The 22,951-nt window shown below is 42.0% G+C and overlaps 1 protein-coding gene across 2 annotated transcripts in view; it reads left to right on the forward strand.

The window, feature by feature from the left end:
* The window catches only part of CCAR1 (cell division cycle and apoptosis regulator 1), a 58,131-nt gene that overhangs the window by 30,659 nt on the left and 4,521 nt on the right, over positions 1-22,951 (forward strand). Inside the window, exons 10-23 of one of the 2 annotated variants that reach the window (XM_066600641.1) lie at positions 2,792-2,953; positions 3,970-4,195; positions 4,502-4,615; positions 7,254-7,420; positions 8,068-8,278; positions 8,945-9,028; positions 10,519-10,704; positions 10,778-10,969; positions 12,268-12,492; positions 13,820-13,928; positions 15,999-16,090; positions 17,136-17,282; positions 18,769-18,889; positions 18,973-19,158. In XM_066600641.1, coding sequence (XP_066456738.1) covers positions 2,792-2,953; positions 3,970-4,195; positions 4,502-4,615; positions 7,254-7,420; positions 8,068-8,278; positions 8,945-9,028; positions 10,519-10,704; positions 10,778-10,969; positions 12,268-12,492; positions 13,820-13,928; positions 15,999-16,090; positions 17,136-17,282; positions 18,769-18,889; positions 18,973-19,158 — 2,222 coding nt within the window. The remainder of the gene's footprint in view (positions 1-2,791; positions 2,954-3,969; positions 4,196-4,501; positions 4,616-7,253; positions 7,421-8,067; positions 8,279-8,944; positions 9,029-10,518; positions 10,705-10,777; positions 10,970-12,267; positions 12,493-13,819; positions 13,929-15,998; positions 16,091-17,135; positions 17,283-18,768; positions 18,890-18,972; positions 19,159-22,951) is intronic. The other variant, XM_066600642.1, reaches the window with a different exon arrangement.

Genomic DNA, 22,951 nt, shown 5'->3' on the forward strand with positions numbered 1-22,951 from the left:
GCCTGTGCTCTTTGCTGGCTGCGCCAGCCATGCTCCGACGACTTATTGTTTGCGCTGGCTATGCACTCCGGCGGCTAGTGTTTTGCAGCTTGTAGGCTGGTGTTCCGCAGCCCGCGGCTTATGGTCGCGCTGTGGCAGGTTGTGATCGCCCGCTGCAGGTAGTAGAGCTGTGCGTTTTGTTTTGCCGCCCGCGGCAGGGCTGTGTTAGCCGCCATGCGGCTCAGACATTATGGCGGCAGTGCGGGGGGGTATTTTCCCGCCGTGCTGCTTCCCCTTCGGTACAGCCGCGCGCCCGATCTAGTGCGCGGCTGTCTGTCCCAGCGCTGCTATGTTTGCAGTGCCATGACCCTTGTAGCCCCTGCCGGCAGCTTGGACCGCACCACGTGTCTAACCAAGCATCGAGTTGAGTTTTTGCCTGTCCGTAATCCCTGCAGTTCTTGCAGCCAGTCGTTCCGTAGGGTCCGCGTCTAGGATGACACTCGGACAGATGCTGTCCAAAACCACCTACCAAGTGCGCTCTCGCTACAGTACGAGATTACATCCAGCAGAGAAGATCTCAACTTTCAGACAACAGTATGCGATCTCTTGTCAGTACTCGCACATGGAGTCTCTGGACTCATCGCTCCTCATGTCTGCTCCGCACTGGGTTGAGCCTTGTCTGTCGGTAGCTCCTCTGCTACCACTCCTGCCCTTTCCTGCAGGCAGACGTACTGCAGTGTCCATGTCTAGGATGACACATTGACAGGGCCGGCCTGAGCCATGTACTATTTTCCAGCCGGAGTATATCTCCTCTTACGGACGATGGGGTTCAAGGCATGCTGAGACCTGTTGTACCTTCCGTGCCTGAAGTAGCACATGCACTTCCCCTTCCCCTTGGTAGCTCTCTGTTGTCCCTCCTGCAGCACCCTCCATCCAGGGTCTGGGTCCAGGATGACCTGCTGATAGGGGCTGGACAGAGCCACAGATCATGTGCGCTCATCGCTGCAGTATGAGATTACAGACAGCAGTGAATATCTCGTTTTACGGAGAATGCTACTAGAACTGATTGTCAACTGCACTCCGGACTTGATGACAGGCCAGACCGGGTTGAGCCTGGCCTAACGGCTAGCTGCCCTGTGGTTACCCCTCCCGCAGTTCCCTGCAGGCAGCCTACTGCAGGGTCCGAGGTCAGAACCACATACGGTGTGTGATCATCCTATGAACAATATTGTTGAACTGCCTGTGAGCTTTTCTCCAGCCTTGCTGAGACCTGCGGTACCTTCCAGATGGAAAGCGTACTATCACAGGATTTCTGCGAACACATCGCGCCTCATCTCTGCTCTGTAGCAGGTGAGCTCGCGCATCGGACCTTTACCTAATGCCTAGCTCCCCTGGGATGACCACCTGCAGCTCCCTGCAGGCAACTTTAGGGCAATCTCCAATTTCTGGACAGCTGCAGGCTGGAGCCGCATACCATGTGCGCTCCCGACACAGATTAGAGTAACTTGCAGCCAGAGAGCATCTCTCTTTTTGCACAGTCCAGAGTTGTTGGCATCTGGGAGTTACTGGGTCCCTGCCTTTCAAAAGCTGTAACATATTTCTTTTTCTGTCATTATAGGCATATAAGGGGTTTTTTTCAGCAAGATGAGTTCTGTTTTATAATGGCACATTTTAGTATATTATTTACAGTATTAAAAAACGTGAAAACATTTTATTTTGGGGGGGAAAATGAAAAAAAATTGAATCCCATTTGTTCTTTGGGTTTGGCTTTTATTGCATTCACAGTGTGGTAAAAAGGGCTTCTTGTACACGGAGATAATGAGTGCTGGACGGTATGCTCAATGGTGGTCCGTGATAGCTAGCACGTTCAGATTCTGCCTGTATAAGGGTGGTTTCACACCTGCGCTTGGGGTCCAGATTTCCTGATCCGTTCAGGGAGGAAGAAAATGGAATTCTCATGGCCAAATGGCTCTGTCTCAGAACGTAAACAAACAGTACTGAACGGACTATAATGGGGTTCGTTCAGTTTCCACTCAGCTGCCCAGCTTAAAGCCGGAAGAAAAAGTGTGCAGCGCTATTTCTTCCGGTATTTTGTGCCAGATCTGCAATGTAACCTCTGATCGAAAAGTTCCAATGCAGATGTGAAACCACCCTAAAAAGACGGGTAATCACATCTGACTATATCGGGCATCATTTCTTTTTCCAGGAGGCATTAATTAAGTATCCCTTCCTACAGAACTTTGATAAGGCGGTCCTTTCCCCATTTTGGCCTTTTTCTGCACGAGCTGAAATTCCGCGGCGGCATTTCCCGCGGAATTTCCGCCTCCGGAAGCTGCCATAGGATTGCGTTAACGAACGCAATCCTATGCAGATGGCCGCGATTTGGCTGCGCGAAAACTTGCGCGGCAAACAAATCGTGGCATGCTCTATTTCTGTGTGGGGCTCGCAGAGCCCCACACAGAAACGTCACTCACCGCCCCCGCTCTGCGCCGGCAGCCGGCACATGAAGGAGCCGGGGCCGCGGGAGCAGGTGAGTGACGCGCTGCTCTCTGCAGACACTCGGGTCCCGCTGCGAGAATTCTCGCAGCCGAAACTGACCCGGCCGTCTGCAGGCGGCCTTAATCTTAAGATGAAATTGTAGAATCTTTTTCACTGCTTATTTTTCTATCCTAGTATTGACTAGAAAACGTGAATGAACCAATACTCTAATACATAATACTCCAAGCTTTATTTTTCTTTAAAAATTGAAAAATTTAGTAAAAAAGCAAGACATGGTTTTATTTAAAATACAAATATATCTGAAACTTTACAGTCGAGATAGAGATCGGGACAGGCGCAGGTCACGAGACCGTTCACCGCAGAGAAAACGCTCAAGAGAGAGATCTCCACGGCGTGAGAGAGAGCGGTCACCTCGAAGACCTAGGCGGGTAGTGCCCCGCTACACTGTACAGTTTTCCAAGTTCTCCCTGGACTGGTAAGTGTAGTGAATGGTTATTCTTTTATATGCTTGTGTTTAATTTGACTGTATGCCATATTGACTAGCCTAAGGGCTTACACACAAACGAGAAAGTTGCGCAAAATTTTGTGTAATGCCAAGTGCAGAAACTACAAAAAGTACTGCATCATGCAGCATAATATGGTGTAAAACCCGGTGTAAACAGTGAAGATATGCTCAGCCAAGATATGCAACCTCTTCAAACAGCTGATTGGCGAGAGTGCTAAGAAATCGAGCCCCTCTGATCTAATGTCCCATTTAGAGGGGACGACTGTTGTTTAAACAACAGCACGAGCGCTAATGTCACCGCTAAGGTCGTTAGCACTAGTGCAGAGCGTTTAGATAGGCAGAGACCGCCGCTGGATCGTACGCGGCTCGCTCTCAAACAGTAGACTTTTTTTTTGCATTTACATAGGACGATCAGTGCTCAATTTTGCTTGTTTGAAGGAATTTTGAGCGCTAACCGTCCCGTGTAAATGGACCTTTAGCCTAAGAGCCCTTTTAGACAAGCTGATTATTGTTTGAACGAGCAAATGACGTCATTGTACCCTTAACCCCTTCCAATCCACTGTCTGATGTCTAAAGATATTCTGATTGAAGGCTGTACAGCTTTGATATCGGAGGAAGTCCGGCAGGGTATTCTTACTGTAGATTACTTGCCGCTTTGTTGTCGAGGGGCCTCTCCAGCGTGTCACATACCGCAGTACTGGCTCTAGCCAGCAGATGGTGCCATTGTATAATGGCAGAAAGAGAGAGCCCCCTAGAAAACACTGAATTGGATTGCTAAGGGTTAATAAGGAAGAATAAAGTAAAAACTTTTGATGCATTCCCTGTGTCAACCACAATCACTCACCCACAGTGTACATTTGGGAATTCTAATAAATCATGTGGAATTCTGAGTTTGCCTTAAACGTAGTACAAAGTTTTCTTAAAAAGATAATAAGAGACTCCAGTAGATGCTATGGTTATACATTCTCCTCTTCTTGTGATCACAGCCCTGGATGTGACATGATGGAGCTGAGACGCCGTTATCAGAACCTGTACATTCCCAGTGATTTCTTTGATGCCCAGTTTACTTGGGTGGACGCCTTTCCTATCTCTCGGCCATTCCAGCTTGGAAGTTACAGTAATTTCTATGTCATGCACAAGGAAGTGGATCCGCTTGAGAAAAATACTGCCGTTCTCGATCCTCTCGATGTAGACCATACGTACAGTGCAAAGGTATGCAAGTTGTTGTATCTATCAATCACCAGTGTTCTGCGCATTGCAGCACAGATACTGACTGATATAGAGATCATAAACTTCCCCTCGTCTGTATTTTATCTTCTGTTTTAGATCTACATTTTGTGTTAAAGTTAAAGAGTGATTAATTAATATACTGGAGCCGTTTTAAAGGGTGCTGGGTAGTCTCACAAACGTTAATGGAGTACGGTGGCGGTGGAGTAGTGTGCATGGCAAACACTAGCATTTGTTTGTATACATAGATATTTGTTTTTCATTTTCTTACTTTGCACATCTTTTTAATAGGTCATGTTACTGGCCAGTCCGGCTTTGGAAGACTTGTACCATAAATCTTGTGCCCTTGCAGAGGACCCCGTTGAAGTTAAAGAAGGTTTCCAGCACCCGGCAAGACTAATAAAGGTAAACATTATTTATTATTGACGTCAATTTGGTAAGGATCTTCAAATTGTCTGAAATGCCATAGGTAGATTACCCTTCAGCCACGCTAGGTTATTGTAAGCAGCCACTTATTTTTCCAAATTCATAATAACTACTGAGTAAATTTTAAGCCAGCATATGTTTTGAGTTTGCTTTTCCCCTTAAGGACATGACCTATTTTGGGCTTAAGGATGCAACGATTTTTGGGAGATTTTCATTTCCACTTTTCATGAGCAGTAACTCTTTTTATTTTTCTGTTGACACGGCCGTATAAGGGCTCGTTTTTTGCGTGGCGAACTGTAGTTTTTATTGGTGCCATGTTTTTGCGTGCATATAATGTAAAACTTTTATTCTTTTTTTAAAAGCAGAGAGTGAAAACGCTTCAATTCTGCCATTGTCTTTTAATTTAATTTTTTTTACAGCGTCAATCATACAGCATAAATGACAGAATACATTTTTTCTCTGCGGGCCGGTACAATTACAACGATACCAGAAACATTATAATTTTTTTAGTTTTTTTCACTTTTGGACAATAAAACTTCTTTTTTTGGAAATTATAATTATTCTTGCATCGTTGCATTCAAAGCTACATAACGTTTAGTTTTTCATGGATGGAGCTTGTTTTTTGTGTGACGAGCTGTAGTTTTTATTTGTACTTTTGGGGTACATATAGCTTTTTTTTTTATCACTTTTATTGCGCTTTTTGGGATGTAAAACCAATAAAATAGGCATTTTGCCTCTTTTTTTTAAACGTTTTTTGCTGCACAGGATAATAAGTGTGCTCACATTATGGTACAGCAGTGTGAGCAGGGTTTTTTTTATTTTGTTTTTTGCAGTATTTTTTTTATAGTTTTCTTTTACACTCTATGTCCCTGAAGGGGACCTGATCCATGGCAGCTATGGTAAGGCATTGCAGGTCTTTTGTACTGCAATGCCTTATTGCTTGTAATAGCGATCATAGGCAATGGCAAAGCATTACCTGTATCTGGCATACTGTTGCCATGACAGCCCTTCAGCACCCCGCGATTACATCGCAGGGGTCAATGACGTCACAGAGGGAGTACGATTATCTTTCAGAAAATTATTCAAACAAGTGAAACTGGATGATAAACATTCAGTTTAAATGCAGGTGAACGAGGAACAATCATGAAGTTCTCACTCATCATTCAGTTTATTTATTTAAAAAAATATAACGCAATAACAGTTTAAACTACGTTCTTTTGCCATATTTATAATAAAAGAATTTAGATAATAAAACAAAAAAAACATATTTGTTATCACTGCATCCATAAAAATCCAGTCTCTTAAAGTAATATATTATTTACCCCGCACAATGGATGTTGTCAGAAAAAAAAATCCAGAATTGCGCTTTTTTGGTCACCCTGTCTCCAAGAAAAAATGTAATGAAAACGATCAAAGTCATATGTACTCCAAAATGGTATCAATAGAAACTACAGGATGTCCCACAAAAAATGAGCCCTCGCTAAACTATGTCGATGGAAAAATAAAAAGGCTATGGCAGTCAGAAGATGGTGGCAGAAAATATTTGTAGCATTCTGTACCCAGTAGAAACAAGACGCACCCAAAGATCACGGAATTTTGTTTTTTCCATTTCACTTTGAATTTTTGAAATTCACCTGTTCCCCGCTGCTCCCCCCCCCCCCCCCCCCCCCCGCGCGCCGCCACGCCTCCCCCCGGCGCCCCCCGAATCTTTTCACCCGAGTACTGAAGTACTCGAAAATCACGGCGCTCGATCGAGTAAATACTCAAAACGAGTAGATTCGCTCATCTCTAGTAGAAATCTTGCGGAGTTTGAATGCAAGGCTAGTTTCACATGGGCGAGGGCCACTTTCCACCATGTGAAAGCCCTGTGAAGCATCAGTACAGGGAATCCCATCCTAAATGCTTCCAATTGGGTTGCAGCAGCGCTGGCCCCTTTGAAAGCAATGGGAGAACTCAGCGATCCTCTGTGACAGCAGCGGTAGGTGATTCCTTAACCCCCGCTGCATCTGAAGGGATTTACCTGCGGGGATAAAGGAATTCCCTGCTGCTGTCACAGAGCCCCATACATCGAATGCCCTACTCTTGGTCATTAAAACAAACGAGAACAGGACATACAGTGATTCTCCACATGGCCCATGAGAATAACCCCATTGACTTTTATGGGTCCGTTTGCTGTCCATAGACTACACAAACGGCACATAGCCTGAATAGATGGCTGTCTGAATAAGCCTTCAGATGTGCAAAGTTTGCTTATGCCTATATCTACATGCACATATGACATGTTCACTGCAATTAAAGAGCATAGAAATCCCCACGATCCAGACTGCATTGCAGTCAACAAATTAAGCAATTAAAGCAGGTAGCCAGGCAGAAAACGGCTTTTGGAAAATGGCTCGGTGTGTTGACGGCTGACATGCTCCTGCTTGATTGCAGAAGCAGAGGCTTTAAGTTCTGCACTGTAGTTCTGCTATCGGTTGGGATTAAAGCCCAGGACCAACGGCCGTATATTTACGGCGCTAGGTCCTTAAGGGGTTAAAGTTGTGACATGCTACATATGTATTGGCAGTAAAAGACTGTGTGTCCTTTTTATGGAATAAACAATTTTATTTTGTTCCAGTTTTTAGTGGGAATGAAGGGTAAGGATGAGGCTATGGCGATTGGAGGACACTGGTCTCCTTCCCTCGATGGTCCAGATCCGGACAAAGACCCTTCCGTGCTCATCAAAACCGCCGTTCGATGTTGTAAGGCTCTGACTGGCATTGACCTGAGCTTGTGTACCCAGTGGTAAGTCCAGTTTTTGCATCGGGGCATGTCTTCTATTTTATCTACAGCCTCAACTTTTCTAGAGCTTTTGCAGTTGTTGTAGTTTCACTAAAATGTATGCGTCTGTTGGCGATGAAGAGCAGCAAGGTTTGTTTTTCTATGTATTTTTTAATGTTCCTGTACATTATGAAGATTTATTTTTTTTCTCACGCTCAGCTACAGATCATCCGTGGAGAACACCTCTTAATCGCCTAAAACCAAGTTGTGTTGCCGTGTTTTCTAATGGTATTTCGAACTTTGTTGCCGTGTATAAGAAAATTCTTCTGAAATCAACGTCTATTTAACCGACATTAGTTTGTTACCTTGTCAATATAGTTTCTTAAGAATTTTCATTAGGTTCAGTATCTACTTCAGTCATTTTCTATTTTATTTTTTTATATTTTATTTATTTATTTTTTTTATTTATTTTTTTTGCTTTGCTCAAAACAATGCTTCGACTTACCTGAAGAAAATCAATGGCATTTATGTAATTGTGTTTTTTTATTTTCTTTTTTTTTATATAGACAACCCTGAGCTAGCTGTTCATGATGTGCAACAAGAGAACTAGGCTCTTATATTCTATGCATTCTAGATTTTGTTTTTCCAACATGCTTCTTCCCTTGCGACAGGTACCGTTTTGCAGAGATTCGCTACCATCGCCCTGAGGAGACCCACAAGGGGCGTTCGGTTCCTGCTCATGTGGAGACTGTGGTTTTATTTTTCCCGGATGTTTGGCATTGCCTTCCCACCCGCTCAGAGTGGGAAAACCTGTGCCGAGGATACAAGCAGCAGCTGGTCGACAAGCTTCAGGGTGAACGCAAGGAAGCTGATGGAGAACAGGCACTGAACGCTAATCCCTTTTTCTATTTCCGCTTCTCGCAGGCACAGGAACACAGGCACAATGCACTGCACACACTAAACACCACCCTCCCCTCTAAAGAACACTTCTTCCGACGACTGCAGTGTAGTGAATCTCACGTATTCCAGCTTCCTAACATGGAAAATGTAGAATATCTATAATTTTTAATCTTTTGTTTTTCATTTTTACTTTTGTTTTATTACAATTAGCTTACTGGCCAATTGGATTTACTGACATTTGGCCGTATTCACCATCTACCCATCAAAAGGTTCACATTTATCATTTTCATACTTAAAATGTGAGAAGAAATAAAAAAAACATGAACCATTTTACGTGTGGGTGATAAATGAACAGTACATATTTGGAAATTAACACGGGGTGGCTTTAATTACAGACTTGTGTCTTTGTAGACGAGCAATGTCTGTATATACTGTTATTACTTATTCTATTTATCATCCCTTTGTTTCACAGATCTGGCTTTGATTGACTTAGCGGTCAGTGAGAGTGCTAGAATGTGTGTGTGTGTGCCTCGACAAAGCTTTAGGAGAAGACAATGAAAAATTGTGACCTTGCTACTTGCACGGACCTGCGACAGTCATACGGTTTCCCAAGACCTCTTTCTAACCTCATTATTATGTTTGTACTAGGAAGAAGAGGATAAAGATGACGGGGATGCAAAAGAAATTTGTACTCCTACACACTGGTCAAAACTTGATCCAAAGGTGATGAAGGTAAATGAAATCTACACAAAGGGCACCTACATTACTACAGTGGTATAATGGTCTTTTTACACCAACGGATTATCGGGCCAAGCGTTCTTCCGAACACTCATTTGCGTGATAATCAGGCCATGCAAAAAGTACCAACAGTCAGCCAACAAGCAAGCAAACACTCATTCATTGGCTGATCGGATCATCTATGAAAGCATAGATGGTTGGCTGCACCTCTTGCCACGTAGACAGGGAGACAAGCAGCTAATTAGTGACAGATGTATGGACACAAACTATCATGTTGAGCGGTTTTACAGCCAATTTTTGATGACCTAACTTCAGGATAGCTCATCAGGACTTGATTGGCTGAAGTCCTCTGTTGGGAACCTGACCGATCAGCTATTTGGCACCCTTTGTCATCAGTAAAACAGACTGGATATGATGTGAAAGCAAATAGCTCCCACCCCTGTGTAGTGGATGGCGCTGGTAATTAAAGGTGCAGCTCCTATTAAAATAATCGAGAGCTGCGCCTGTAATTACCAGTGCTAGCCATTACTCAGTGGTCAAAGCTATCTGCTTTTTGCTCCGTACCCTGTGTGTTTTGATGGTGACAGCGGGCCTGGAACAGCTGATTGGTCGGGGTCCTGATTGGTGAACCCCAGGCGATGAACTATGGATGACCTATCCTGAGGATAGATCATCAATAAAAATTGCTTGGGAAATCCCTTTAACAATCAGACCATAGAGTACATATTCTGCCCATGTACACTGAGGTAATGAGCACTGACTCGTGTTCATTGTCGGCCAGTGGTCGTTGGCATGGGCAGATTATCTGCTTCATGTAAAAAGACCATAAGGCAATATACAAGGACCTACAGAAAAAAATGACTTCAGAGAGGAGTATATCAGTCTGCTCATAAAAAGCAAGGACTAAAGGCACATTCCAAGCAGAACAAAGAAAAGCTTGTTTAGAGGTTACAAGACCTACTGTACCTACACTTCTCTCTTTTGTAGGAAAAGTCACCAGAAACTACACTTAAACTTTAACAAATAGATCCAGTTGCATCTACAAATCACCCCCTTGTATTAACATTCAGTCATTAGTTGCATAATATCACATGTAGCTGTTTGTTTCCTGTTACCCCAGGGATCAAGCGAAGTGGCATCCTGAGTCCTCCTAGTGAATGGAGCAGCATTATGCAAGTGTAGCTGCTGCTCCATTCACTTCTAGAGGACTGACAGAGATAGGTGAGCGCTGCTTTCAGCTATGCCCATAGACAGCGAATGGAAGGCTGGTCATATATACACCCATGCCTTATTTAGTAGCGGAACTTGAGGACTGCCATTATCCTTATCCCAGTGGTTGAATCATCATTGATTATATGTTTATTGCCTGTCCTTCAGATATGTGATACATGTATTTAAGTGGAAAATCCCTGTAAGATTTATGGCTTAGACCTGTAAGTTTCTCATATGGTGTGTCTTTGTTGATGACTTTTACCATTTTTCAGGTAAATGATCTGCGAAAAGAGCTTGAAAGTCGTACTCTTAGTTCAAAGGGGTTAAAATCTCAGCTAATAGCACGATTAACAAAGCAACTCCGCATAGAGGAACAGAAAGAGGAGCAGAAGGAGCAAGAAAAATGTGACAAAGACGAGGAGGAGGAGGAAGAACGTAAATCTGAGGATGATAAAGAGGTTTGTATCATGTTATCTGTAGTACCACGTTCCATTTTTTTTTAATATAACATGTTAATCCTACGGTTACTAGGAAGAGGAAAGGAAACGTCAAGAAGAAATGGAGCGTCAGCGGCGAGAAAAAAGATACATATTGCCTGATGAGCCAGCAATTATTGTACATCCAAACTGGTCAGCCAAAAATGGGAGGTTCGACTGCAGCATCATGTCTCTAAGCGTCCTCTTGGATTACCGGATAGAGGACAATAAAGAGCACTCATTTGAGGTACAGCCTTTATTTTCGAGTGACGAGTAGTACAAAAAGGCTAGTTATTCTGGACAAAAAAGCTGCTGGAAACTATGTTGCCTATGACTTAGAAGATGAGAACGCTTAAAGGGAATATTTCATTAGTAAATTACACATTGTTTGAGTCAAATTTTTGTTAAATGCGTTTTTTACTTTCCGTGTCACTATATGTATTTTTGAAAAGTAGCCTTGAAATTCTGCAGTTTTCACTCTGGCCACTGACCTTCATAGGTCTGACACTTCCTGTTCTGCAGAGAAAACTTTCCAGCAGTCATTTCATTATCACAGGCAGGATTACAATGACCGGTGACACCTATGGATAGATAAAGGATCTGTGGTTCACAATAGATGATCACAGCTTATCTACTCCATCTTTCTGCACCATGACCTCCGCACATATTACAGAGCATGCCCACCACATTTCCCCCATAGAGTAATCTCCAGACACAAATTTCCTTTAGTACATTTGGCTGCTGTAAAGCAAGTCTTTGAACTGCTGTAAGCAGAGCCACAAATCAAGATGGCTGCCTCCATAATCATGTAGTGCATATAAAAGAAAAATTAAGATGTGGTTAAAAAAAGCACATGATGCATTCCTTTGAAAGGTGTATTCCCATTTGGTAATGTTATAGCATTGATTTTTGCTAATAGGAAAATGGAACAATACCTCTGCAGCGACAACTATTGGAAGGCAGCATCCCTACAAGTCCATGTTAGACTTGTAAGCCAAAGCCAGAATACCATATACAGACAGCTGACTGTACATGGTATTCTGGCTTTGGTTTACAATTCCCAGTTATTCTTATTAGGCTTGTCTAAAAAGCCTGACATTGACTTGCAGGAATGCTGCCTTTCAATAGGTGGCACTGCAGAGGTATTGTTCCATATTTCCATTTCTAGGTGCTCTCCTTAAGGAGAAACGATACGCTTCCAGACCCACGTTTAGATTATGCCATCACTTTATGATTTGTGGGGATCTGAACTCTGGGCCCCTAACTATCCTGATAATGAAGTGGCCACAGCTATGGTTTGCCACAGAATCCCTTAAGATGTTTTTTTGTTGTTTTCCCTGCAGAGTAGTGCTCCTTGCTATGCAAGGAACTGCAGCCAACCCTATTCGCTTGAATGGAGCCATACTGCAGTTGCAAGCACTAAATCAGCCCATCATAAAGTTATGGCATATCCTAGCGATATGCTATCACTTTCTAAGATGGAATTTAACCTTTCAAGGATCCTTGCAAATGTTGTTATTATTTCTCTTTTATGTATGTTATTAGGTGTCACTATTTGCCGAGCTATTCAATGAAATGCTTCAGAGAGACTTTGGAGTTCGCATATACAAAGAGTTTTTAGTTCTCCCTGAAAGAGATGAGAAAAAAGAGAAGAAGATTAAGAAGGAAGAGAAAAAAGAGAAGAAAGATGATGAAGATGATGAACCAAGAACCAAACGAAGAAAATCTTCTGAAGAAAAAGTTAGATCCGAGGAAAGAGATGAAAGAAAGGTACATGGCATCACTATATAGATATATACTTTTTAGTTTTAGACATAGAGAAGGACACGCTTATACAATGAAAATTGATGGTTTAACTTTTCTTAAAGGAGCTGTGAGATGTTTAAAAGTTACCTCTGATTTTTAAAATCGGGAATAACTTTCAGATCGGTGGGGTTCCTGCTGATGAGATCCGCACAGATACTGAGAACTAAATATGAGAGAAGTGGTGATTGTACATGTGCCTTTGCACTACTGATGTCATTGGGACTCTATCTCTGGCTGCTCTTAAGTTCTAGACGTGATGGAGTGATTATCTTTCAGACATTGCACAAACGCTTCAAAGTGGACAATACATTGCCTACAGAAATACTGTATGCTGCAATACTTAGGTATTGCAGTATATGGTATAAGTGGTCAAAGGAATGCAAATTCAAGTTCCCTATGGGGACTAAATAAATAAGTGGAAAAAAGAAGGGGGGTTATATTATTGTAAAAAAATAAAAGATGTTTAAAAACCTTTTCTGTATTTATAATAAAACATCAAACAAAAACAACAAAAAAGCGTATTTGGTATTGCTGCGTTTTATAAAAGTTTGATCAATCAAAATGAAGTGAATAGGCATCAGAAAAAAAAATACACAAACCAGAAGTGTGCATTTGTGGTTTTCGCATCTCCAATAAAAAATGAAATAAAAAGCAATCAAAAAGGCTCATGTACTCCAAAATAGTACCAATAGCAACCATGGGTTGTCCTGCAAAAAACAAGCCCTCACCCAGCCCCATAGACGGAAAGCTAGAAAGTGTTATGGTGGCCAGAAGATGGCAAGAGAAAATATCTAGACTTTTTAAAATGTATTTTGGCTTTTAAAAGTAGTACTGCAAAAAAAGGGAAAAAAAAACTAAATAAATTTGGTATCATTGTAATCGTACAGATTCTCAGAATATAAGCGATCGTGTTTTTGCCACAGTTTGTACGCCGTAAAAACAAGATGGTGAAATTGCTTCCTTTTTTTTTTCTATTACACTCTGCTTAAGAAATGTATAAAAGTTTTTCAGTATATTATGCGTTACATTAAATAGTACCGTTGAAAAATACAACTCGTCCCACAAAAAGCAAGCTGCTAGACAGTTGCATCAATGGAAAAATAAGAATTAGAATCAAAAATAAGGGAAAAATAGGGCCGCATCTCTAAGGGAACGCAGCAGTCTGTAGCGGCATCCTTGCAAATTAGGCGTGTCGTCTTCATTATTTTTGCATATAGAAGTGTACTCTTTAGCAGTGTAGTTGTTTGCTCACCACAGATCATGATGTGAATCCCATATGGTTGTTTTATAGAAAGAGGATCGAAAAAGAGAAGATTACCGCGATGATGAAGAAATGGATGATGATAACCAGGAAGATTATGAACCCATCGGAGCAGAAGAGGATGACGGTGACTATGAGGGTCAGATTGAAAGGATGACTACTAAGGCCTTTTTGACTGGGGGGTTGTTGTATCACGTCAAAGATAGATTGTTGTAGTGAAATGGTTTCCATCTGCCATTTATTGATCCTATTAGTTATTGTGGTCAATACCTCATCTTCTTTTGCACTAGTTTTCATACAAGAGCTTGCAGCAGAAGTGATTGTTTTCTTTCTCTCTTAAAATGTTTTACAGTATTCTATTGGAACTTGTAATGACAAAGGTCCTCTCAGTTTTGGTATTTTCGTGAATAATAATAGTTCTGGAGAATCTTTCCTTAGGACTCTACTTTGTGTTCCTCTTGGAACTGTATGAATAATTTGACAATTGCGTGTTACCTAGGAAAATGGTAATGGCCAGTTTTCAGTGTATTCCAGGAGGAATAACGGGACTAGCAGTAGAATTCTAATTAAAAGGTGCTCTAGCATTGTTTAACGGGGAATAAAAAGTCCAGTACTTAAGGTCCATTTACACGGAGAGATGATCGCTAAAAATCGCTCAAACGACAGTTTGACTGACAGCTTTGAGCGATCGTTTTGCATAAACTATTAAGTAGCTACTCGGCTACTTAATAGCTTATTAGCGTGCAAATTAAGCCTTTAGCTGAATGCAGTTAATAGCCGGGTGGCTCTTATCTGCTTTCAGCTCCTTTGTTTTCCGACAGCATTGTTTCAGCTATTTAACCTATCAGCACTACCCACGGAGAACTCAGCGTGCGGTCCTGATAAGACCACACAACGATTTTAAGGCTGGCTTGAATTTAACGATCAGTTAGCAGTGCACGAAAAGTGCATGATGGCTGTGTGTTTAGACTCAACGATTATCGCTCAAACTATCGCGTTTTATTGATTTTTGAGCGATCATCGCTCTGTGTGAATGGGCCTTTACTAAAACCTGTCAGAATAGCGTCCAGAAGCTCTTTACATCAACATTTAATTAAATTGTATAATTGTTTAATACACATTTTCGAGTTGAAGATTGTACTTGAAGAATAATATAATATATACAAATATGTTCTCACAGCCATATAAAACTCCTGGTACTGCTGTGACCTAGTGTTAATGTGATTTACAAGGTTTGATGGGGTTGTCCCACCAGTAAATATTGTATTCCTCATAAGGGATGAACAATGTTTGCTAATTTACATGCTATGGAAACAAAAAATGAATTGAAGAGTAATGACATTTATTTGCATAGTACAGCAATGTTCAAAGTGTATAGCAATGTACACATCCGCCTACTGAGCTGAGTGCTGGTGGACATTGGGCACCTCTGTTCACTGTTTTTGGGGCCTGACAATAGAAATTTATCGTCAGGAAGGAGCGGAGCTTCGCCAGTACATGGTGATGTAATGCAGAAAGCTCCATTCTACAGGTAAGGGTGATTTCATATCTGCACTGGGAATTCTGCTTGCCTGCTCCGTTCGGGGAGCAGGAAAGGGGAACTCCGCAGCCGAACGGCTCCGTCTCTGGACTGATCTAGCTTCAGACAGACCCCATTGACTATAATGAGGTCCACCCAGCTGCCTGGCTTATGGATGGAAGAAAAAGCTCTGCATGCAGCGCGCTTTTTTCCCCTGGTATTTGCAGCCGCATCTGTAACTCAACCTCCTCCCTGAGGTTCAGACGCAGATGTGAAACCATCCTAAGAAGGAGCTTATACTGTCATCTGCAAGAGGGCAAAGGTGTCTTAGTCTTTCAATTGCTGCCCCCAACCGCACAAATTAGCAGCAACAAGGGGGACACATGGAAGCAAAAAAGATGAAAATCTTATTTATACTAAATACATTAAATTACTTTAAAAGCGTTCTAGTGTCTTATCTGCTATTCTTGTCAGTTTGTAAAAATGGAGCGCTGTGAGCATTGCTTGCTTCCCGGCCTGGATTTAGAAGCATTTATGAAATGCAACTTTTTTAAGAAGTTGCAAATGAGAAAAAAGCCACAAAAAGTTGCATCACACAGGCCCTTCTGTGTGTTTAAAAAAAAAAAGTCTGATTTTAGCCAGTGTGTAAGTTAAGACCAAAGTTACAGATATTTTTGTTTGTTTTTCTAGACCGAGATGATGAAGACGATGATTCTAGCACCAAAGATAAACGTGATGACAAGAGAGACAGCAGGTACAGCAAGGAATGGCCAAAGGATAAGGTATGTCTCACTGACTGATGTTATACGCACAGTACGTATCCTGACTTTGTGAACAGCACAACATTACTGAGATTTAGGTCGGCTTCTCACAAGCATATCGCGGTCACATTTATGCTCCCATAATATGGATGAATGTCCTGATAGGTCTACTGATCGATTGGGATCTATGATCTGGGTTTGGGTCAGTAGACTCAGTTGAGATACGACACTTGTCTGTATTTAATGGATGCATAAATGCAGAAGTTATATGCTTGTGTGAAACCTGTGTTAGGCAATTCATACGACAGATATCATCAATGCGCATCTAACTTCACTGACTTATAAAGGGATCAATCGGGTTCCATTGTGGTTTCCTTCATTTTGAAGGGGGAACAATAGCATCGCCTGCAGTGCTATTCTTTCTCTGTCAAATCTGCCAAGAATGCTGATGTAGTGTGAACTGAGCCTTAAATAGAATTTGTACCCAAAAAGACAAACCTTTTAGATAAATTGATAAATCAGAATTAAAGTTATAGCAACGTTTAGTGATTATATTAAATTAGATACAGTATATTGATATTTTTCTGTTTTTGTAGCCGCAAAAGAGAAATGTGGAAGTACAGCCATATTGGTTGTCCCTTTTGAATAGGCTTTTAAGAAATTGATGGCAAACTGCTCTAGTTTGAACATCAGCTTTGAAAACTATAATTCAGAGATGACAGCCAAAATCACTGCTAAGACAAAAAATAAAAGAAACACCGTTAACCAAACTTTGGCTGCGGTTTTAATTTCTGGTTCACCACTATGTAGCCATTTACTTTTTGGTATGAAATCTTGTCTGCAGGGGTTGTACCCAAACTAAGCACTTCTGAAAAGAAAGCTTACACCCTTTAAACCGTGTTGTTGCTGACTGATAAACTTATAAACTTTTAATCATTTGTCTTGAACCTAGAACTCCCGAGTGTGCTCATCCAGATCTCCTCCGACCTGCCAAGAGCTATAAATATTTGCTGTTCTAAATAATTTATAATGTTTACCTGATTTTATCGTCCTTATGTTTTCCTAGGAGAAAGAAAAGAAACAAATGGTTACAGTGAATAAAGATCTGCTCATGGCATTTGTATATTTTGATCAAAGCCATTGTGGCTACTTATTGGAGAAAGATCTAGAGGAAATAATCTACACACTTGGACTGCATCTCTCTAGGGCTCAGGTACCTCACCACCGCTGTAGTCTTTTTGTAAGATACAAAGTAGTTTTTTTCCCGTTGACATAGCTGTAGGAGGGTTTGATTTTATTTTTTTGCCGGACGAGTTGTATTTTTTTAAAATTGTACTAACTAATACACCATATAATGTGCGGGAAAATTTTCAAGTGGGGTATAACGGGAAAAAAACGTGCCATTTTACGGGAAGCTGGGGGCGGGGTTGCTTTTGCTAAAAATTGCATGTTAATATTCTGTGGTATTTTTGCGGTAATGGGATCATTTCATAGTTCTGGTTTTTTTTTTGTACGTGATACTGACCACTCTTGATTGTTAAATCATTTTGTGGAAAAAATTGGAAAGGGCTGACTTTTTTTTTTTTTTTTTTCATTTTTAATATTTTCATTTTAATTTTTAAAATTTTATTACACTTACATTCTGCATAACTTTTTTAGTCTGCTTTAGGGACTTAAACATGCAATTGTTTAATCACTTTTAAATATACTGCAATAACCCCTACTCCGCTAATAAGCCCTACCCCGATTTTTGGGTGGGGAGCTTGAAATATAAGCCCCTCTCCAAAAATACGCCCTAGCTAGGCTACATTAAAAAAAAAAAACAATGCTCGCCTAGCAGCCAGCATTTGGGTCCCTAGCGATGGCCTGCAGGCTGCTGTGTCCTCCTTCACACTGACAGAGCAGTTCTTCCTGGTAAGGGCGGCTTGAATACCCAGTTTCCAGCAAGCTGTTTGGTTAATCGAGCGCCATGTCAGCCAATGAGAGCCGGCACTGGATTAACCAATCACAGCCATTCAATGATACCCTGAAGGAGGACACGGTAGCCTGCAGCAGAGCTGCAGGCCATTGCGTGGGACCCGAACGCCGGCTGCTAGGTAAGTATTATTAGACACCCCTAGAAAATGAGACACTTTGAGGAAAAAATTAATATAAGACAGTGTCTTATTTGGAGGGAAACCGGTTATATTAAGCCTTGCCTAGTCAAGCCTTAATATGGTTAAGTACATGGCAGCTGTGTGAGTCTTCACTAGGCCCTGGGCTGTCTGGCAACCATCAACACCCTGCACTTGCATCTTTTCGGGGCTAATGGTGAGTTGGAGGGGAGCCCCCTTACAGCTAACACTTTGCATGTCATAGTCAATATTGACCACACATGCAAGCTGTCAAACACCCATGATCAGAGCTAGCACCAACGATGCGATGGGTGTCAGAAACAGCTAGCACCTACTGGGTATGCAGCAGGCTTGGTTCTTGAGACCACCTCGTAGCCACCCCACAAGGGGTTAACAGAGGGCAGGCTTATTCAGGAAACCCCGTGTATTACCACTACATGTCCTAAATGGATATAGAGAATAATGGGGAGTGCGTTTTTTTGGGAAAGTTTTCCTTTGTCTGAGTTTGTGAGGCACCATTCTTGGGTGTAGAGTTTTGTGGAAGGTCTGTTGACTAGTAAGGGATTCTCAAATGTTTTCCAACAGGTGAAAAAACTCTTTAGTAAAGTAATGATGAAGGAATCCTGCTACTACCGCAAATTAACTGATACTTGTACTGAAGACGGAAGCCACGAAGAACTGGACTTCACTCAGGAAGATGCCCTAGGTACTTCTCATGCAAGTTTATTTCCCTTTCTTTTGATGTAACCCTTACCGGCTAACACAAAGATTATCGCACTCTCTGTCCAGGAAATCGCTTGCTTTTGCCCTCAAAAACTGCAAGATGTGGAGTGCCTGCCGTGGAAGAGAAAAGTGGCCTTATTGTCTACAAAGGTGCAATGGTTGATATAGGAAGTCTTCTACAGAAATTGGAGAAGAGCGAAAAGGCTCGGGCGGAGTTAGAACAGAGACTGCAGACTCTTCAGTCCAAAACAGGTACCAGAGAATGATAAAATGGGCAGATAAAGTCAAGAAGCTATATATCGACATACAATGCTAATAACATAGTTTTTGTAATTGCCAAGACTAGAGTTTTCAGTGTTTTTTTTGGGTTTTTTTTTTCATGTTCAGCGTGATTTACATTCCATTAGTATTTAACATGCATTGAGATGCCACGTTTCACAATACCCCAACCTTTTCACAATGCAATGGAGCTCGCTGTGAAGGTCATGGGTTGCATTCTGCTGGATTTACCCACAGACAAGTGACATGTAAATTTAAATTGAAATGATAATAGTAGAAGAACAGACAACATTAATGCATTCATTATTAGAGATGAGCGAACGTACTCGGATAAGCACTACTCGTCCGAGTAATGTGCCTTATCCGAGTACCGCTGTACTCGTGCTGAAAGATTCGGGACGCTCCGCTGCTGACAGGCGAGTCGCAGCGGGGAGCGGGGCAGAGCGGGCGGGAGAGAAGGAGAGAAAGATCTCCCCTCCGTTCCTCCCCGCTCTCCCCTGCAGCTCCCCGCTCCGCAGCGCGTCCTGAATCTTTCAGCACGAGTACAGCGGTACTCGGATAAGGCACATTACTCGGACGAGTAGTGCTTATCCGAGTACGTTCGCTCATCTCTATTCATTATCTGTGTGCGTTGTGAGAACTTGGTGAGGTTTTATTGTATCCCTATGAGTTTGCTAAATGAGAAAATCTCAGCTCTGCTTCATTTAACATGTTAATTTTTGTTATATCTGCACTAACTTAAAGAGGTTTTCCCATATTTTTTTTCAAATCTCTCTTTACTAAACCAGAAATAGATAAGTACATTGTATCACTTCAAGCAAGTATTTACCAGAATTATCATAGGTACACAGGCCCATAAGATACAGGTGATACATTTGAGATGCCACAAATATTCTATAGTGAAGAAAGGGGTTATCCCAACATTGACTTATCACCTATCCATAGATTAGCCAAGTGCTTGTACTCGGCTATCTCCAGCATTCCCATTGAAAATGATTGGAGCAGCACCATGCATGCTCGCCCGCCACTTCATTCAAGTCTTCCTCAATGTGAGGAGTGTGTGAAGTGAGAAGGACATTGAATGGAACGATGGCTGAGCATGCGTACTGCCACTCCATTCATTTTTAACAGGACCCACACTCACCGGATCATTGGGGGTATTGGTGATCTGATCTTTTTCACTACTTGGATTTTGTGAATTGGCATCCTGTGTTCACTTGCACAGCCAGGGTTCATCCTACTGCTGACCATTTTACTTTTCTGCTTCTTTAATTAGCCCTGTATATTAGCCCAAAAAATGTGGGTCCTGTGTGCCCCTCCCCTCTTGTTCACTGCATTCTCACTCCATGCCCTACAGTGACGAGGAGATTAAATGATGCGGCGATCCTGCATGCGTGGAGCTCTCTCTCTTCCACTCCCCTCTGCTACCCCCCGGCGCCCCCCAAATCTTTTCGCTCGAGTAGGCAGTTACTCGAAAAAAGCGATGCTCGATTGTGAAATCGCCCTAAACGAGTACGTTCGCTCATCTCTAGTCTTTTCCATACAAAAAGCTTCTTTACAGAAAAAAATTAAACATAGACATAATTGGCTTTGCTGCATTTGTCTCGTAGAAGTGAGCGCCATAAGTGATACCACCATTGCTGTTTATTGTTCATTCTATTCCAAAAAAAAACGTAATAAAAAGCCATCACAAAGTTATATGGACCCAAAAATGGTACCAGTCAAAACCGCAAATCGCTCCCACAAAATACATGCCCTCATACAGCTCCTCTGACAGAAAAAAGTTATTGGTCTTGGGGTAAAAAAAAAGAAAATTTATAATGTAAATATACAATCACAAAATTACTTTTATTTATTTATATTTTTTTTCGCTGAAAGACTTGGTAAAGTTAAGATATCTTAATATGATGGTTAATAAGATATACTGGCATGTACCTCAAAATGCTGCATTAAGAAACACAATTCCTCCTACAAAAAACTAGCCCTCATAGGCGGTGGCAGCAGAAAAATTTAAAACATATGGTTGTGGGAATATGGTGATGGGGAAAATTGCTTGGTCATCAGGACTGAGAACTGGCTGGTCTCCAGGGGTCTAAAGAGGACTTGTCGGCTAAAGTCTACACACCCTGTTTAAATGCCAGTGTTTTGTCATGTTTTACCCAACGAAGATGAATGATTTCGGTTTTTCTACTCGTTATCTGTACAATTCCATTGAAAAGCAAACTAAAAACTTTTATCGTGGAAAATTTTAAAATAACTAAAATAATGTGGTTGCATAAGTGTGAACACCCTCTTATATTTGGGGATTTGGTTGTGTTCATAATTAGCCAATCGTATATAAACTCGTGTTTAATAGTACAAGAATAGTAAACCGTTACTTACAGCGGTTCTGATTCACCCCATATAAAGTTCAGCTCTTCTAGGAGGATTTTCCTGACATTTGCTTAGTTGCATTTTTCAGCAAAAGCCGTAAAGAGCTTACAGCACATCAAAGTGGTCTGACTGTTGGAAGGTATCAGTCAGGAGAAGGAGACCAAAAAGGGTACCAGCTGTCATCAGTGCCCAAACTAAACCTGGATTTGTCGCTGAAGTCAACCCAGTTTCACTCCGTATCGTCCAGTTTCTTCGTCCATGACACCACTACGAACAGGTGACAGTGGGTGGGAGTCAAAGGCCGTACATGTAATGGGCGCTGCGAGACCAAATGTCCTTCAGCCAAGCGCCTGGAAATGGTTGCAGCAGACACAGGAGCCTGTAACGATGGCGCCCCCTATCTCTGGATGGAATACAATGAAGCAGTTGGAGCTGCTCGTGCTTGTTGGATGATCAGACAGTCCTCCACTGGTGGTCTGTTGAGGGTGTCCTGAGCTCGATCAACTTGTCTGCCCTCACGCATCCAGTGGTCCGAACACCACCTAACAGTTTGGTCAGAACAGCACAGGTGACAGGTAATACGTAGATACGACAATCCAATAATGACCCCCTTTCAAATTCTGTTAACTAGAAGAAATCTTTTTGATTGTGTCGTAGTGGTCAACAAGCTCTACACAAATGGAAAAAGAGGTCACTACATACAAGTAGCCTCTGAGAACCTTTTTCTAAGGAAAGGTGGCACCACTTTTAGGGCCTCAGATGGCAACAACATTCATCTAATCATATGCATATCTGCCTGAGATGTAACTTCATGCCGAGTTTTGCAGCAAATAAGAAAGATGGAACAATACGTCTGCAGCACCACCTGTTTGAGGGCAGCATTCCTGCAAGTCAATGTTAGACTCTCTATACAAGTCTTTAAAACAATTATTAGGAATTGAAGACCAAAAGCTAGAAACCATGCACAGACAGCTGTTTCGGGGGTTTTGCCCCTCATCCGTGTGCGGTAGGATTCTGGCTTGGCTAGTGAGAGGCCTGTGACTTTGATCAGGAGCAGTATCATCTCTCCTTAAGCAGTGATGATACCCTTCCTGACCCACATCCTAGGCCTCTCACTCGCCAAGCCAGAAATCTGCTGCACACGGATGAGGGGCAAAAACACTGAAACAGCTGTCTGTGTATGGATTCTGGCTTGCTTTTCAATTCCCAATCATTGTTATAAAGACCTGTACAAAGAGTCTGACTTTGAGTTGCAGCAATGCTGCCTTCCAATAGGTGGCACTGCAGAGGTATTTGTCGATCTTTCTTATTTGCATATTTCCCAGTGCAGTGTTCGGCTTGGATGTTTTCTGTTCATTAGAAATGTGTGTGTGTAATTACTCATTAGGCTCTG

Source organism: Eleutherodactylus coqui, chromosome 4 (genome assembly GCF_035609145.1).
Source record: "Eleutherodactylus coqui strain aEleCoq1 chromosome 4, aEleCoq1.hap1, whole genome shotgun sequence".
Taxonomy (NCBI): Eukaryota; Metazoa; Chordata; class Amphibia; order Anura; family Eleutherodactylidae; genus Eleutherodactylus; species Eleutherodactylus coqui.